The 16926-nt window shown below is 47.9% G+C and overlaps 1 protein-coding gene across 4 annotated transcripts in view; it reads left to right on the top strand.

Moving 5' to 3' along the window:
* Positions 1–207: 207 nt before the first annotated feature.
* The window catches only part of PTPRG (protein tyrosine phosphatase receptor type G), a 700100-nt gene continuing 683381 nt past the window's right edge, over positions 208–16926 (top strand). For 2 of the 4 annotated variants that reach the window (XM_081820217.1, XM_081820222.1), the window contains exon 1: positions 208–1045. In XM_081820217.1, the coding sequence (XP_081676343.1) occupies positions 961–1045 (85 nt within the window). In that variant the 5' untranslated portion in view covers positions 208–960. Of the gene's footprint in view, positions 1046–3016; positions 3114–16926 lie in introns of those variants that run through there. The other 2 variants (XM_081820227.1, XM_081820225.1) reach the window with 2 other exon arrangements.

Genomic DNA, 16926 nt, shown 5'->3' on the forward strand with positions numbered 1-16926 from the left:
TCAAACTGCCTCAGCCCGCAGTCTCGGGGAGAAGCCGGCTTTGAGACCCCTCGGAGGCGGGAGCTGAGCGCGGCTGCTTTAAGAGCGCGGTGAGCGCGCTCCCCTGCCCGCAGCCCCGGCGGCGCGCCCCCGTGCCCGCCGCGCGCCCCAGCTCGCGCGCCGCCGCGCCCTCCGCCGCGCGCCCCCTGCTCGCTCGCTCGCCGGCTTTAAAGTCTCTGCCAGGATCCATGCTCACATGTTACTTCCTGTATGGAGGCATGGCCAGTTTCCAGCCCCGCGCTCCTCGTTCCTCCCCAGCCTGCGCTGGAGCCACAACTTTCAGGAGCATGGACTGAAGGCGCCCTCGCCCCAGCGCCCCTCTGAGATCCTTTGTGTTTTCCTCCGTTTCCTCCGGCCGTTTCTATTTTGGGGGGGCTCTTCGCTCCCCCCGCCTCTCCCCTCCCCTTCCCCGCTCGCAAACATGCCTCCTTCCTTCCCCGGGCCCTGGAAGGAGCTGCCTGCCTGAAGCCCGAAGACGCCGCGCCGCGCCGCGCTCAGCCCCGCCGCCGCCGCCCGCCGGCTCTCGGGCTGCGCTGCGCCGCCGACTCAAGTTGGGGATCTTCGGCTGCTCGCCGCCGCCGCCTGCGGTCCCTGCCTGCCCCGGGCCCCGGGCATCGTCACCGCCCGCCGACTCCTCGCCTTGCTCGCTCGGCTTGCTCTTTTTTGAACGGAAAGCAGCCCTTCTCCGCCGAGGATCGTCCCCAGCGTGGCTCCGCGTTCCCGGTCACTTTTTGAGATTTTTCCGGGGGGCGCTCGGCGGCTTGCCGGATTCCAGGGGGACTCGGGCCGCCGAGCGCGGGGGGCCCGTAGAGCGGGGGAGCAGGGGAAGAGCCAGGGCTTAGCGGAGGCTCACACGGAGGCAAGAACTTATTCAACAAGTTTACCCCCCTGCCTTCCTCTTTTCGATGTGCGTTTTCGGACATGCGGAGGTTACTGGAACCGTGTTGGTGGATTTTGTTCCTGAAAATCACCAGTTCCGTGCTCCATTATGTCGTGTGCTTCCCCGGTGAGTGCCGGCCGCTGAGGGGACCCGGCCCTGGCCGGCGCGCGCGGGGGATGCGGAGTTGTCGCCGCGGCACGGAGCTCGGGCGCCCGTCCCGGGGACCCCAGAGAGGGTGAAGGGGGGCCGGGCAGACGGGGAGGAGAGAGGGATCCGCTCCGCTGGTTTTGGCGGCGTTTAGGGAGGCTGATGGTTGGTGTGGGTGGAAGCAGGAGCTGGCCGGGAAAGGGGGACAGGGGCCGTAAGGGTCTGCTCTCGCTCAGGTTTTGGGGGGTCTGGGGGAGCCCGAGTAGGAAGAAAAGCTCGCTTTGCTGATCCGTCACCGTTCGGGAGAGCTAGAGCTCTGGGGCGGTTGAGGAGATTGGGACCAGGGGAGGATGCCTCTGTAGATTTGGGGGGCCCACGCTGCGCCCCTCGCCCCCGAGAGGATTGAAGGAGCTCGGAAGGAAGGAGGACTTGCTTTGCTGCTTCCCGACCCTTTGGAGAGGGTGTTAGGAGGATGGAAGCTGGAGGCTGACCGTGGAGGATTGGGATGTTGGGAGCAGCCTCCGTTCTCGTGTCCGGGGCGAGGGTCGACCCCCGCTCGGGGCTGGGACGCGGGGCTGCCCTTCGGTGCTGGAGCGAGGCAGCCTTCACGGGCGCGGGGGCCCGGCGGAGCTGGGAGCAGGCGGTTTAGGGAGATCGTGGCTCCCCCAGCTCCGGCCCGCGGCCCCTTTACCCTGCAACTCTGCTCCGCGGGGTTGCTCCAGTAGGGGCGCCGGGGGCGGGGGTGGTCGGCGGCTGGGTTGCTGCTCGCGCCGGGGCGGATTTTTTCCTGTCTCGCACGCCCTGCCTACCTTCATCTTTGCCCTTTTGCAGGCTGTTCGCGGCTGGCCGACCTAGACCCGCTCCTTTCTGGCCGGGTTAAGACGGGAACGGTATTGGCCATTGGTGACGATAATACATCACCGCACGTAGCGGTGTGCGGCTCGGCGACCCTCTACTTCCAGCCCTCCACTGGCCGACCGTCTTTCCTCTCCCCTCCGGAAGGGCAGAGGCCAGCCGCCCCCCTCCCTCGTCGCGGCCCTCCCCCCCTCCGTTACGGCTACACCTCGGAGCTCTTTTGAGTCTGTCCAGCCCCCTCCCCTGGAGTGGAGGCCACGTCCATCTGCCCTAGCCTGGGAACGGGTGGGAAGAAGGGGGCGATTCGCTTTTTCATCTCGCTGTCCTAAGGATAGAGAACCCCCCAGTTTTTCTGCCCTCTCATCCATTAGCTCTTCGCTACCCAGAGGTGGGGGTTATCTGAACGAAGGAAAAAAGGAACGTGCCCTGATGTTTCTGCTCTCTCTGGTCACAGCCGCCTGTCCCCGAGCGGCCTGAGCGCAAGGTTTTGGTGCAGCGGGTCCCCCAGCTCCATCGTGCGCCCTGCAACAGGGCGCGGGCGCTCTCGCTGCCCTCGGGGACCTGCTCGGGGAGTGGCAGCGAGTGTCCCTTTTGCAGGCACAGGGGTGGCCTCGAGGAGCAGAGAGGCAAAGCACAGTCTTTTCTACGGCACCCTCTTTCCCCTCTGCGCATCCTCCTGCCCCCGGAGCCGCAGGGAGCTCCTGCCACTGCCCAGAAACCCAGCTCGGATGGCTAGCGAGGACGTGTGCCCACACTAACCCTGAGGCCTGCGGTTTGCCTACCAGGGTCCTGCCTCCACGGGGCTGGGGGCGGCGTGGATATTTCCCCTTAAAAAAATGCTCTCTCTCCCTTAAAAGACTGTTGCTCCTTCTAGACTTTCTTTGCCGTGGACTTGCCGGCTGAGTGGGCTCAGGTGCACAGTGGGGTCGAGCTTTGTAAGGGGTAAGGGTCACGTTTTAAGGGGGCAGGGGGAGGCAGCAGGAGAGCAGTCTTGCGAAATAAGAGGAATTTCTAATTCCACGTCTGGCGTTCTCCTTAGCTCGGGTATGCAGCGAGTGGGTTGGCCGTGGTTTTCTTTTTCCTGATGTCTCAGGAAGCTTGAAATCCAAAATGGGACCTCCAGTGATGCCGCCTTCGTGGGGCTTGGACAGTTTTCATCTTCCACATTTTCTTTTCGTGCCCACGCTGCGAGGTAAATAGCACATTCCCTCGCCTCGGAGCCTAAGGGTGTCGGAAAGGGAAGGGGCAGTGTGTGAGGCGCGGGGAAGAGGGGCTGTGGTTTGGAAAAGTGCCTCTGGAGAGGGTGCAGCGAGCAGCCTTTGGAACCAGGCAAAGTTAAAATGTCAGAGCCGGCTTTCCGTTTTTCCAAGGTGCCGCGACGCCGCTGGACCTCAGGGGGCGCCCCTGAGCCACTGGTGGGTCTCCTACCACCTCCACTGGTCCGGCTCGGCCTTCTGGGTGCGGTGGGGCGGCGGTGGGAGCCGGGACCGGGCGCACACGGCCGGGTTCCGAGGCTCGGGGGCTCGGGTGCGCCCTGGAGCAAGGAGGCGGCCTCCGCTGGGCTCTGCTGTTCCTGCCCGCTCGGAACCCGGTGGGGGCCCGCTTTCACTTTGGGCCCCCCCTTCTTGCCCTCCGTAACCTCAGAAGCCTTTATCTGGATGGCACGACGGATAAAGATGCTTCTGGTGTTGGATTAGGGTCCTCCTTGTGAGGTCTTATCCCAAATCCCTTGTTATTTTGTTTGTTTCCTCTCGGAATGACCAAAGTTAGATTTGTTCTCAACTCTTGTTCAGGCTACAGGGTATCTGTAATTTGGGAGGGTTTTGGAAACAGCCCTGCCGTGGATCTTTCCCCAGCTGGTCGGAAACAGTGGCTTTTAGTCTCCCAACAGCAGTACAGTATATGGCAGGTGTGGGATCCGCATCTCGGTTAGTGTTTAAAGTGGCATTTCCACTTTTCAGAGCAGAAGTGTTATCAAACATATTTCAGTGCATAGTATCATTCTTTTCCTACATCTTTTAAAAAAATACTCTGTTATAGAAAGATTTATGAAAATAGGAAAATATAATGGATCCCTATGGATCCCCCTACCCAGTTACAGCAATTATGAACTCAACCTTTTCTGTCCCCCACCACCCTCCCTAACACCTCATTAGTTTAAAGCAAATCTTATGCATACTTCTTTTAAGCATTTGGCATATGTATCTAATCATTGGGAGTCTAAGTGCCTGCAACAGGATATAAAATATGGCACTTGAGAGGGTTAACATTTTATGTGTTTTACATTTGTAAGCTATTCAGCAGAAACGTAAAAAAAAATTTATTGATTTCTTCTCTCTTTCCACCCTCAGAGTGAAACCGTTCTCTTTGATTCTGATGTGTTTGTACCATAATTACATTACATCTAGGAGGCTGACGTTGGAAACACTTCAGATGGATAAGCTTTGCTGTGTACTTCGGATGTGTCAGAATCAGAGGATCCATGATTGATGTCTGGTGAATCTCTGTCCAGCGTCTCTTGGTGCATTTGCATGTACATGCTTATTCCTGATGGACATCCTTTATGGCCTTCTTAGAAAAATGCAAAAGTAATGTTCAAAAGCCAGGAGTCTTACTCTTTAGGGATGGAGTGAGAAATCATGCATGTCCCCCCACACCCTAACCCCCACTTGAAATGTTCTGTTTCAACATGAAGAATCTTTGTCCAGTCTTGAAGCTTGGTCCTTTTGTGAAATACAGTCTTTCATGTTTCCGTCTAAACAGCATTCCTCTTACAGAATTGATGAAGTTAGAACATTAATGCAAATAGACCTATCAGGACTCTTTAGAAATGGGAAGTTGCTGTTGCTGGAAGCAGAAAGGTTAAGGAAAGGTTGGCTGAAAAGAGAAAAAGACCTATCCAATAGTGAAGCATCTCCCCTTAATTATGGACTTGTTTTCACCGAGTAAAAGATTATATCGTTTACATGAAGGAGTGCAGGGATAGCAAAACAAAACAAAACCTCTTTCACATTCATCTTTGTGTTCTTAAAAACTCCCTAGTTAATGTGGTATAATCAGTTACATATTGGTCTATCAGTTGGAATGGACTTTTTGCCATTCATGTAATAAGATCATTAAAAATGCCCCATAGCAGTTGTTACTTCGGACCCCCCCGCATCTTCCTCCCTCCCTTGTTTTTCTGGAAACTTCTTAACCAAAAGGACAGTCTGGACACTTAACCATTAACCTTACCTAGGTGAAGACAGCAAATGTTGCTAATGCTTTGTTGCTTCACCTCTTTCCTTTTATGGTGAAAGTTTGGTTTTTTTTTTTTTAATCTGAATTTCCATTCAGTATTTTATTTGCATAGCATGCAGGACAATGCAGTGGTATTTCTAAGCAGGTAAAGATTTTAAGATGGGTGTACGTTCTGAATTGCAAGATTATAAAAATTATGATTAACATTTTCATCCTGGGGCATATCTTCATGTGGTCACATTTCATAAAGCACAGCTTCCGAAGTTATCTGAAGTTATCTCAGAAATTCTTGATTCTCTACCCCCTTCCCTCCCCAATAAGCCCTTGATGTGCTTTGGTACAGGTTGACCACTATCAGGCTATAAGTGGTATTCACTGAAACTACATTTTTGGCTGTATGTGTGGTGAATAAAAGGCCTGTGTATCTAATAATATGAAGGAGGCCAAGGAAGTGTGCCCGGCTCCCACCAGAGCTTATTGTAGGCAAAGCTAGTTAAGTACTGTGTAGGGCTTCGTGGAAAGAAAAGAAATGTTCAGTTGAGAAGAGCCTGCCCCCAACAGGCAGTGGGAGTTGCTTGTGGAGTTTGTCCCTGAATGAAGTTGCTTGGGCACCCATTAAGTCTTCACTAAATATTTGCAAACGATGAAAAGATCAGGTACTTTGGATTCCCTGCCTGAGACATGGGAGTGACCGTCTTGCTTCTAAAGAACTGAATGCTGGACTATGGCGATTTTCTGTGCACTTAAAAGATCAGAGGCACATTTGTAAGGTAAAGGGTTATCTGTGTCTTTGTTTTGACTTTTTGGCGGGGGTTCCAGGGGGCGGGTTTGTGTTTATGAGGAATTGTAACAACAACAACAAAAAATCCAAAAAGGACATGTGTTTTAAAAACCCTTGTTTACCTCTCCCTGCCTTTTCCTACAACTCCTCTTTGTCTCCAGTTTCCAAGACCACGGACTTGTTAATGTCTGTTTAAAAAAAAATAAATCTGGAAGTAATGTAGGTGAGTTTCATTTTGAGCACTGATGATTGAAATCTATAACAGATACGTTTGTGGCTTGCTCCCATTCTGAAGAGGATGGGGAGGTTTGTAAGGGAGAGCTGTGTAAGATTGCTTGAAGTAGCTAGAGGGCTCCCTGTGCCATCGTGTGCTTCTATAGGGACATCTGTGCTTGGAGGGGCCATTTTACCTGGTATCGTTTGTGGCAGAATCTTTGGTGTTTTGACAGGAAAAAATATATAACCTATATGAGATGGTTTGCCAGGCCTCTGCAGGTTCAAAGATTTTATGAATATAGTGCTTGGTAAACTTCTTTTCAAAAACATTGTAAAAAAGTGCTTTTAGGGTTACGTGGAGGAATGACAGCGGACCAGGTTGGAGATGTGGCCAGCTTCTCTTTTTGAAGCCCCTCTAGCTGGATTGGGTGGTATTCCTGCTGTACTGGGTGTGGGAGGCAGCTTTCACATTGAGGGAGAACTTCGCTTCTCTTGAGGGTCACTGTACTGGTTTGTCAGCTTATAGTAAGGAAAAGTCTTGTAGGAGCCTGAAACTTGTTAATACTTTCTGTTTTTGTTTTTAAGCCAGGTAGCTATGGAGAGTTGTACTGAATATATTGAAGTATGTAATATTACGGTCTCGCAGCCAGCTTGCCTCTCCCATTACGAGCTGTGCTGCCTTAGACAAGTTACTTAACCTCTCTGTGCCTGTCTTTTTTTCCTCTCTGTCTGTGAAGTGGCACAGCGATAGTACCCTGACTCCTAAGGTCTTCGTGCGGCTTGAGCAAGAATGCATGCTAAAGGACTGAGAACTTCGCGTGGTCAACAGTAAGTGCTCAGTACATTAGCCATTTTTATTTTATGTGTACTAAAGAGATTTGAAAAGGAGTGTATGGGAAGAGGAGACTAGAACCGAGAAGGACAACTGTATGTAAAAACAAAAATATTTAAAAAGTATTTACATAAACTTGCGCGATGGGTTCTGGACCTAGTTTTGCTGTTGAGGGCGAGGAGTTAGAAGGACTAGCAGGCGGATATCCCATGTAAAAATAGTGAAATGGTTAGTTTTTGAGGCTTAAATGAGAAAGCCTCAACAAAGTCTGAGAGGCCTCCTCGCTCATGTTGCAAAGGAGGGTCTCCACGTCCCCAACTTTAAATGGGAAAAATGTTTTCCTCAGGTTTAAAAGGTGCCACGTGAATCTCCAAGGTGTTATCCTTTGTAGAAAGAGCTGCTTGGTTCTGCACCCTGGGATGCCGATTCTTCTCAGGCCTTCTGGACTGTGTTGTAACCCAGGAGGATGAGTGTGCCTGTTACTGTCATTTCTGGCTTTTAATTTTGTGCTGCTGTTGGGAAGCAAACCGTACCATTTGAGTATTGCTTTTTTTAAAGATTTTATTTATTTATTTGACACAGAGAAAGAGAGAGAGAGCACAAGTAGGCAGAGCAGCAGGCAGAGGGAGAGGGAGAAGCAGGCTCTCCGCTGAGCAGGGAGCCCGATGTGGGGCTCGATCCCAGGACCCTGGGATCATGACCTGAGCTGAAGGCAGCCGCTTAACCAACTGAGCCACCCAGGCGCTCCGAGTATTGCTTTTATTTTGTACTTGTATGGCCCTTGGACACAGGCACGTCCCTGTCTCCATATCTTCATGTCTTCAGACCTGCAGAGCATGCCGGAGAGAGCCCCACACCGTGCATAGCTTCTGCCCTCGAATCAATTTTTTGCAGACTGAAATCAGCATGATGGTTTTCTGGCCAAACAATAAAATGCGATTTTCAGCCACTCGACTTAGCTATTTTGGGGCTTGTGGCAAAGTGACACAGTTGGCTGCTAAAATCTAGCAACTAAAAAAGAAGAAATGAAAGCATAGTTCATGGAATATGTAACACTTCCATGTAAGAAAATAGGACAACTGATCTTATTTTTGGGTCTGCGATAGTATTTTTCTAAACGAGGAGAGCGAAACAGGTTTGTGGATTGATATTGCAATGGGTATACTTTTGAGGAATTCACACTGGTTGTATGATCCAAGAGGTAGTTGAATTCTCACCACACTGCGGCCTTGTAAACTCCACAGTACACTTAAATCAGATAAATGCATCAATTTGGAATAGTTTGGATAGAGGACACAGCCATAAACAATTTACCAAATATGAAAGCACAGGCCAGATTAGTGAGGAAATGTCACTGACTTTTCACAAGAGTAAAGTTAGTCACGCATTGTCAAAAGGATTTATTTACAAAGCAATTGTTATTTATAAATGATTTCTTTTCCTTTTTTTTTTTTTTAGTTCACTTTTCCCGAAGTGTTTCCATTCAGCAAGTGTGGAGGCCGAGAGCTACCTGTGCTCTTGGCTGTGGCACTGGGTAGTTGGGCTGCCTTGGGCGAATTAGCCAACATCTTGTGGAAGTGGGGCTGAGTGGTGTTGGTGGTCTGGGAGGTTGAGATAGATCTACCTCTTCTTCAGGAACCACTCTAGGACCCCAGAGGCCTAGGTTGAAGTTCTTGTTCTATTACAGCAGTGTTACCTTGGGCAAATGGGCCTCAGTTTTTTAATCTATAAAATGGGAACAGTGGTTATACTAGCTCACACTCACCAAGTGCTTGCCAGTATCCAGGCACTGTGCCTAAACTTTTTTTTTTTTTTAAAGATTTTATTTATTTATTTGAGGGAGAGAGGGAGAGAGCATGAGCAGGGGGATAGGCAGAGGGAGAAGCAGACTCCCTGCTGAGGGAGCCTGATGTGGGACTTGACCCCAGGACCCTGGAATCTTGACCTGAGCCACCCAGGCGCCCCTGTGCCTAAGCTTTTTATGTACCTTTGATCTACCTGGAAGTAGAAACTGAGTATGTTTGCTTTAGGATGAAGTAACTAAAGCTGAGCGAAGTTGTCCTTCATCCAAGGTGTCACCCTGTAGTAAGTGGGAGGTGGCTAGAATACGTCTCTCTTAATCATCTCTCAGGCTAATTTTGAATTTCAGACTGGTTGTGTTTGTTTGAAAACTGTTTTTCCAAATTACATAGGAAGGCCAATTAAGAGACAGACCCAGCCTGGTGTATTTTGCCCTCCTTATTTTCCCATATAAGCGAGGACCATAAACACTGGGTGAAGTGAAGGTGTCTTCCTGTATTTGCCACACGTAAATAAGGAAATATCATGCAATTAGTATAGGACTTTGTTTGGTTTCATTGAAGAGATGACCTTTCAGCAAATTACTTTAGCTTCTCAATAAGGTGATAATAACTGTGGACAGAGGGAGTTTGTTGGTGGAAGTTTTTTTGATTCCTCTTCAGAGTGATCCAGTGTAGTCTATAATTTGAGAACTTTTGTTTGGGACATTGAATAAGGTTATGTTCTAACACTGTGGTATTATTATTCTCCCATATATCATTTAAGTGTGGGCTGCAGGCTCTGGAGCTCGGCTATCCTGATTGTGTCCTTTTTTGACTGCAGGAAAAGGCCTGAGGGAGTTGTACCTGGGGGCAAGAGATGATTTAGGTTCTGGATTTTTCCTCTGCAGTTTAGAACTAGCCACGGGAGCCAGCCAAGCCAGCTGTGGGATCTAGGCAACACCCTCTGTTTCTTTGGGGTTCCCCCCCTCACATAACCTTAACTAAATGGCTTCTGAGATTCGTCTGGAATTTTAGGGATTGTTGATGCCAGGCTGGGCAGTTGGGGAGGTCGTGGCCTTTCTGTAGTATGCAAGTCAAATGCTCACTGCATATGATACTGTGATTTCTGAGATGTACTGCTTAACTTTCCTCTGAGAGCTTGCTTCCTAAGGCTCTGTCTGTGAACCCTTTGATTATGTTGCTAACCTTGTGACAGAGTATCCCGAGGGAGTAGCAAACAAGGTGGTGAGTGGATCTTGGTTAATGGAATGCCTATAAGCAATTTTTTTTGGTTTAAACATTAAACCTTATTTCTCCAGGAGTCCAGGGCAAAAATGGAGGCTTGTTCATGCCAATTAAGTTATGTATGGCTTTTAAAATGAACGTGATTTGTGATTGGGGTTTGGGGGGGGCAGGATTCTTTGTCTTAAAAAGCGAACACAAAGTTGGTTCTGGATCTTACTCTGGAAAAGAGAAACGGAGACAGGCCAGTCATTTGGGTTATCTGGAGTTCTGCAGGGGGCATCTGGCCATATTGTTTTGGCCATAGTGTGTTGAAAAGAAAAAAATGAAATAAAAAAATTGGGGCATTTTGCATTCATGCCATCAACAAGTGTATCCTGAGAACTTACAGTGTGCCAGGCACTGTTCTAGGCACTGGGGGGTGGGGATAGTGGTGACCAAAACTCCTGTCTTCATGGTGGCGTCCCATAGAAGTCTGGGTTACTCCTGAAAAATGGGAAAATATTGCAACCTAGGGCCTGTGTCCTTGCTTGGCAACAGCAGTGAGCTTGAATTCAGTAGTGGCTGCCCCCTGAGATGGGGCGCTCACCTGGCCCCCAGAGGTTATTTACAACACTCAGCTGGTCCCTGGAGGTGTTTGCCATCTGTGTGTAGGAGATTTCTGTTCTGCTTGAGGGAAAGATTTTTTTGTTACTGTTTGTTTGAGGTTTTGTATTCTCTGGATTGGTTGTATGTAAATGTAGATGTATGCATATGTGTTACTGCAAGGAAGACCATCCCTGGCTAATGGAATGACTTCGTTCCTATCAGTCTGGCCTATGAAAGCTGGAGCTCAGCTCTGCTGGTTGTGTCCTTTTTTTGCTCTGTAAGTGACCTGCTGCTTGGGTATTTTACAGTAACATGGTGACTTCTATTGCTGATCTAAATTGCTGTTGGCTTATTCAATTTTTAAAAAAAGTTGTTTTAAAAAATGTATCATTTGATTTAAGAACTAGCTGTCTTGGTCACTTTCTTTCTTTTTTTTTAAAGATTTTATTTATTCATAAGAGACAGAGAGAGAGAGGCAGAGGGAGAAGCAGGCTCTCCGCTGAGCAGGGAGCCCGATGCGGGACCCGATCCCAGGACGCTGGGATCATGACCTGAGCCGAAGGTAGACGCTCAACCATCTGAGCCACCCAGGCGCCCTTGGTCACTTTCTTGTTACCCAACTATCCAGGAAGGGGATGATGGTGGTAGAGAGTAGGGTAAAAGAGGATGGTGACCAATATAGAAGGATCTGAGTCCATTAATAGTGCAGATGTCATTTTAGTGGGTCCCTTGCCAAATATTTTTTTCACACAACGTCCTTGAGCCATAATTTTTTTTTGCATATGATACCCATGCATGGATTAATATAGGATAGAAATATCCCACTTTAATTTTTCCAACAACAACATATGAGAACGTAAACTTTGAATGAAGTAGAGTGACCAGCTTTTGGCATAGACAGATGGAGGATTTGATTTCTTCGCCGTCCTTCCAGCACATTTCCTTAAGTGGCCATTCTAGTATATGGCATATTCATATGAATTCCTCATATATGATTCAGAGCCTACGTAGGCTGTTTGCTCTTTGAGACCAGGATGTCATTCCTCCTTCCGTCTGCTCTGTCTTCAGTACCTAGGTGGTGTTAGTCATATTTGAGGACTGATAGAATGAATGGTCCCTAAAACACTTAAGAGAACATTTTACAAGACATTGATATCATTGGTGTGGTTTCCAGAAATCTCACATTTGTGGATTGCATCCTCATTAGAGATATGACATCCAAGGTTAGCTCCTTCCTTAAAAGAATTCAGAGTGTATATATTGTCATGGTGTTTGAAGTCCCATCTTTTAAAGAGAGAGAAGCTAAATTTGCACCTTCTATTCCTGGCCACCGAGGTATCTTTTGCTGGAAACAAAATAAATTCTAATTAGAGTCGAATGTCTTAAGGGGCAGCAGGGTTATGTTTTGATGATCACAAACTTTTTTTTTTTCTTCTCTGTGGAATAACTTAGGCTACATTCTGATGAACTCGTGTTCATTTCCATCCGTAGTACCCTGGGCTTTAAAGGGTTGATTCTGGAGGAGTAGGCATTCTTTATTTCTGCTTCGGTTGTTCTAGTCCTAGTGTCATGAGTTATCTAGAGGGTGGCAGAGCTTGCTTGAGCTGACCATAGAGCCTGAAGATGCATGTTGATCTATTGCCTGGTAATGGCTTTGGGCGGGTTGGTCTAGGAAAAGGGCTTGCCTGAACTGATCATTTTTGCTTGCTTGAAAAGTATTGGTTGACCACCTTGTCGAATGGCCTTGATGAGACAGAGAATCGCTGGTGCAGTATGGTGATTCCAAATGTTGCCTAGACAGAACCTAAGTTTTCTAGAACACATTGCTGGTCGACACCCACCCTATTTTATTCTTCCATCCATTCGTTTTCTCAAACTAGTCATTTTCTCTGCTTACTTGTGTGCAAAGGCCGTGTGGAGGGTAAGGACAATCACTTGACAGTTTTAGGCATCAGCCCCTCATTTTCTTGACTGATCAGCTGGTGCAGAAGCTGCTGAAATTATTTCGTGTGATAGAGGGTGGGTAAACACTGGCATTAGAGTTCTTCGGGGCCCTTTTTTAGGATGTGCTTTTGAAAAGAGAAGCTTCCCAGTAACTGAGGCAAAGGGGAGCTGCTGGTTCTTGAGGTTTCTGCCTTCACTCGGTTGCCAAGTGGAGGAAAAACTGATTTCTGGAGAATGTGGGGGGAAATGGTAAGCACTCTGGCCAGAGAAACAAAAGAGTCTGCAGAAATAATTCTTCTCTTTTTTTTTTTTTTTTAAAGATTTTATTTATTTATTTGAGAGAGAGAGAATGAGAGAGAGAGAACACCTGAGAGGGGATAGGGTCAGAGGACGAAGCAGACTCCCCGCCGAGCAGGAAGCCCGATGCGGGACGCGGGACCCAATCCAGGGACTCCAGGATCATGACCTGAGCCGAAGGCAGTCGCTCAACCAACTGAGCCACACAGGCGCCCCCTTTTTTTTTTTTTTAAGATTTTTTTATTTATTCATTTGAGAGAGGGAGAGAGACAAGAGAGAGCACAAGCAAGGGGAGAGGCAGAGAGAGGGAGAAGCAGACTCCCCACTGAGCCGGGAGCCCGACATGGGGCTCGATCCCAGGACTGGAGATCATGACCCGAGCCAAAGGCAGACGCCTAACCGTCTGAGCCACCCAGGCGCCCTGAAGAAATAATTCTTAACGTGCCTCGGGACCTTTAACAATTTTGAGGAAATGAGACTTAAGACAGGTGGATTCTGGTGAAACAGGCCACTGACAAGCTCATGGGTTTTGAATTGCACAGGTCTGTCCATCAACTTAAGTAACTGGCCCAACTTCGAGAATCCTAGCTTTGTGCTTTACTTACCTGGGCCAGTGAGTTAAATTAGTTTTCTCATCTGTAAAATAAATAAGCGTTTTAACCTCCTAGAGTCCTTTTGAGGATGCAGGGAGACTGTGAGTGCAAAGCACCAGAAAAGCATTAGGTACACAGGGCATTATAAATGGTGCCTAGCTGTTTTTAATAAAATCTACAAGAAATCCTTGCATAAATAGGCTCTTAGTTAATGCCCTGCAACCCCATGAAGAGGTGGGAGAGATGGCCCTCAGGGAGAGCGGAGATCCCACAGTTAATGAAATGGCCGAATCAGAATTTGAACTTGGCTTTCTAGATGGTGTCATGTTCCTTTGCTGCTAACAGAGTAGGTGGTGGATAAATTAAGGTGCATGTGCTACTCGGGAACATTTTCTGTTGACAGAGATTTACCAAAGATGGCTCTTAGGTTTCCATTTGCCCTGTATGCCCCCAGCTTGAAGGAACAGGTTTACAGTTACCCTTGGTATCTCATAACCGAAATTATCTGTGTGGGTAGGATGTACATATATCTGTTAACGTGGAGCCCGTCCTACCCCTCGGGTACACACACAGATGGAAGTAGTCCGTGAAAGTCTGTAGCATGTGTGTGTTCGTGTGTGTTTGTCTCCTTCTTGCCCCGATGTCATTTTGCAGTTTTTCTACACAGGGATTGGAAATTGGCATTTGAGGTGAAGGTCCTCATTGCCCTAGCCTTGACAGACATTGCTTATTGATCCCCGAGCTCTTTCCTGCTGACACCTGAACTGGGTCTTGAAATTCTTTGTCAAGAGTTGGCCTGGAGAGGACTTTTGTGCCATCACTCTGCTATTCTGAGACATTTAGCCGGCCTTAGAAGATAGCATAAGGAAAAGCATTTCCAAGGGGCTTTTATAGTCTTGCTGCTATAGGGGCGCTTTTTAAGCCATGGAGCTATTTTGAAATTGACCTGAAAGAGTAGGTATCAATAGCAGGTATCATGTGCAAAGGTTTCCTGATCCATGACATTGATTTTGGCTCATATTTGACTCACGTTCATTTATTCAGGGGGAAAAAAAATCCAATCTCTTGGTGGTGGTTACGTCATATGCTAATTGTTGAGCTTTACTAATGCAGGTTTAGGGACTTAAAATTCGTTGCTTATTTTTCCTTTCTTCAAAGCCCAGAGGTTTTGCATCAGATTAAGGCTCCTGTAGGACTGTTTGTATTCCAAAGTGACACCTTTCTGAATTCTTAGCTATTTAAGTAAGTGTTAAGTATGGGCTTGGTGACAGCAGTCTTTAAAAGTGTGACTGACTAAATGGATTCTTTCCCCCTGTTGTTTACATCTGGTAAAGTGTCTTGTGTTTACTCTGAATAAATTCATTGTTATCTTTAGGTAGCTTGTTTCTCAAAATTTGAGTGGTCCCTGATCAGGGTTATTTTTGCTACCAAAATTGGATAGCAGGGATAAAAGGTGAAAGGAATTCTTTTGTGAAGCTGACATCAGGTAACTCTTTGGTATTTGGTAATACACCAAGTACTTGGATGACGTCAAGTAATCCCGTATTTGTTCCCTGGATATGAATTTTTCCCCCTAAAGGTCCCCTCTGTCTGCTACAGTGGCCACTGGCTACATAAAGCTATTGAACACCCAGAATGTGGCTTGTCTGAATTGAGATTTTTTTTTTAAAAAGATTTTATTTATTTATTTGAGAGAGAGAGAAAGCGAGAGAGCACGAGTGGAGGAACAGGGGGAGGGCCAGGGGGTGGGAGAGGGAGAAGCTGACTCCCCGCTGAGCAGGGAGACTGACGCGGGACTTGATCCCAGGACCCTGGGATCGTGACCTGAGCTGAAGGCAGACGCTTAACCGACTGAGCCACCCAGGCACCCCTGAGATGTGCTAAGTGTAAAATGCACACTGGGTTTCAAAGACATATGGAAAAAGTATGTAAAATAGCTCATTAAAATTTTACATTGATTGTCTATTGAAATGATAATATTCTCAATATATCGGGTTAAGTGGAATGTATTACTAAAATTTATATCGCCTGTTTCTTTTTACCGTTTCATGTGATGTGACTACCATAAAACTTAAAATTACATATGTGGCTTGCTTTCCTCTCTTGTATTGTAGTTTTATCTGGTAGCACGGGTCTAGAGTGCTCTTTCCACGCTTATCTTGCCTTCCAGAAGAGCATTTCCCAGCTGGACCCCAGTGTGACAAATCACCTCTCTTCCCCTTCCGTATCTTTTTAACACATAGTGCCAGGAGACTCCTGTCATTGGTGGAAGGGCTTACCTCCTGGAAGGTGCTGTCCCCAGCAGGCACTAGTCTGGGTATCAGGATAGAGAGTGGAGGTCATTTAGCCGTGTGGGCTTTTGTCTGCCCATCTGTGAAATGGGGTAACAGTCCGTGAGGTTGTTGAAGGACTAAATGAGGAAAGCGGTGTAAGGCAGTTGACACAGGCCCTGGCACATAGTAAGCATTTGAAAATAAGAGCCATTATTGTTATTTTACTAGCTCCTGAGTGGGCATTTGGCAGAGTTCCTGGCTTTGGTTTCTCCCTCTTCTGGTTCCAGTTGGTGATGCATTGTGGGATCTGTGGAGGGTTGCAGAGCCGACCTGCATGCTTTTAAAAACGCCAACTTCTGCTGCCCTGGACATGCAGGACAGCGTGGAAGACCGTGAGCATTCTGACTGAGCTTGTGCTCAGCAGTTTGAAAGGCAGAATGGACCTCAGAGATCTTCAGACTTGCAAGCGGGTTGTGGGGTTGTCAAGACTGCGAATCCATCCCAGTGCCTGTCCCCTCCTGCCTGGTGGGAGGAGGCTGTGGAATGTCTCCTCATGCAGCACACTGGGCCCTTGCTTTTGTTCTCCTGTGTATTTGGTTTTATTGAGGCCCAAGTTCCCATCTCTAGTTAATAGGTTCATAGCAGATCCACGTGCTGGACTGCAGGCTGTCAGCATTGGTCCAGGCGTTAACGCAGCTGTGGATTCAGTGAGTTGGAGCAGGTGCATCTAGAGTGTAGAGCTGTTCATACTCCTCTTAAGATGTTTGGTTTCTTTCTCCAACAGAATATGAAAATAGGAGGCTCTTCCAAGCAGAGTAAATATTCTGAACTTGCCAACCTGCTACTTAATTATGAAGTGGGAGATGGGGAAAATGCGAGAGAGGAACGCCCTTTTCTTGGACAGCTCAGGTCCGCCTAGAAAGGGTTTCTAGCATTGGGTCCTGTGTATCAGTGCCCATCTGCAGGTCAGGAACTTGGGCAGGGGTGGCCGATGCTGGAAGGAAGTGGCTAGTTGGCTGGGAAGACCCATCCCTATTGAATTATTTTTCAGGGTCTGGTTGGGAGTGCTTCCTTCACAGGGAACGTTTGACAGGGTGGACACATGCCCTTTGTTTGGTGCAGGTGATAAGAATCTGGCTTTCAGTTCCAAGTTCTTTTAGGAGGGATAAACAAGGATTTTGAAGTCCTCAAGGTAGGGTGTTGAAGAAGCATTAGCAG

Source organism: Leptonychotes weddellii, chromosome 1, assembly GCF_054177405.1.
Source record: "Leptonychotes weddellii isolate Sample4059 chromosome 1, ASM5417740v2, whole genome shotgun sequence".
In the NCBI taxonomy this organism is placed as follows: domain Eukaryota; kingdom Metazoa; phylum Chordata; class Mammalia; order Carnivora; family Phocidae; genus Leptonychotes; species Leptonychotes weddellii.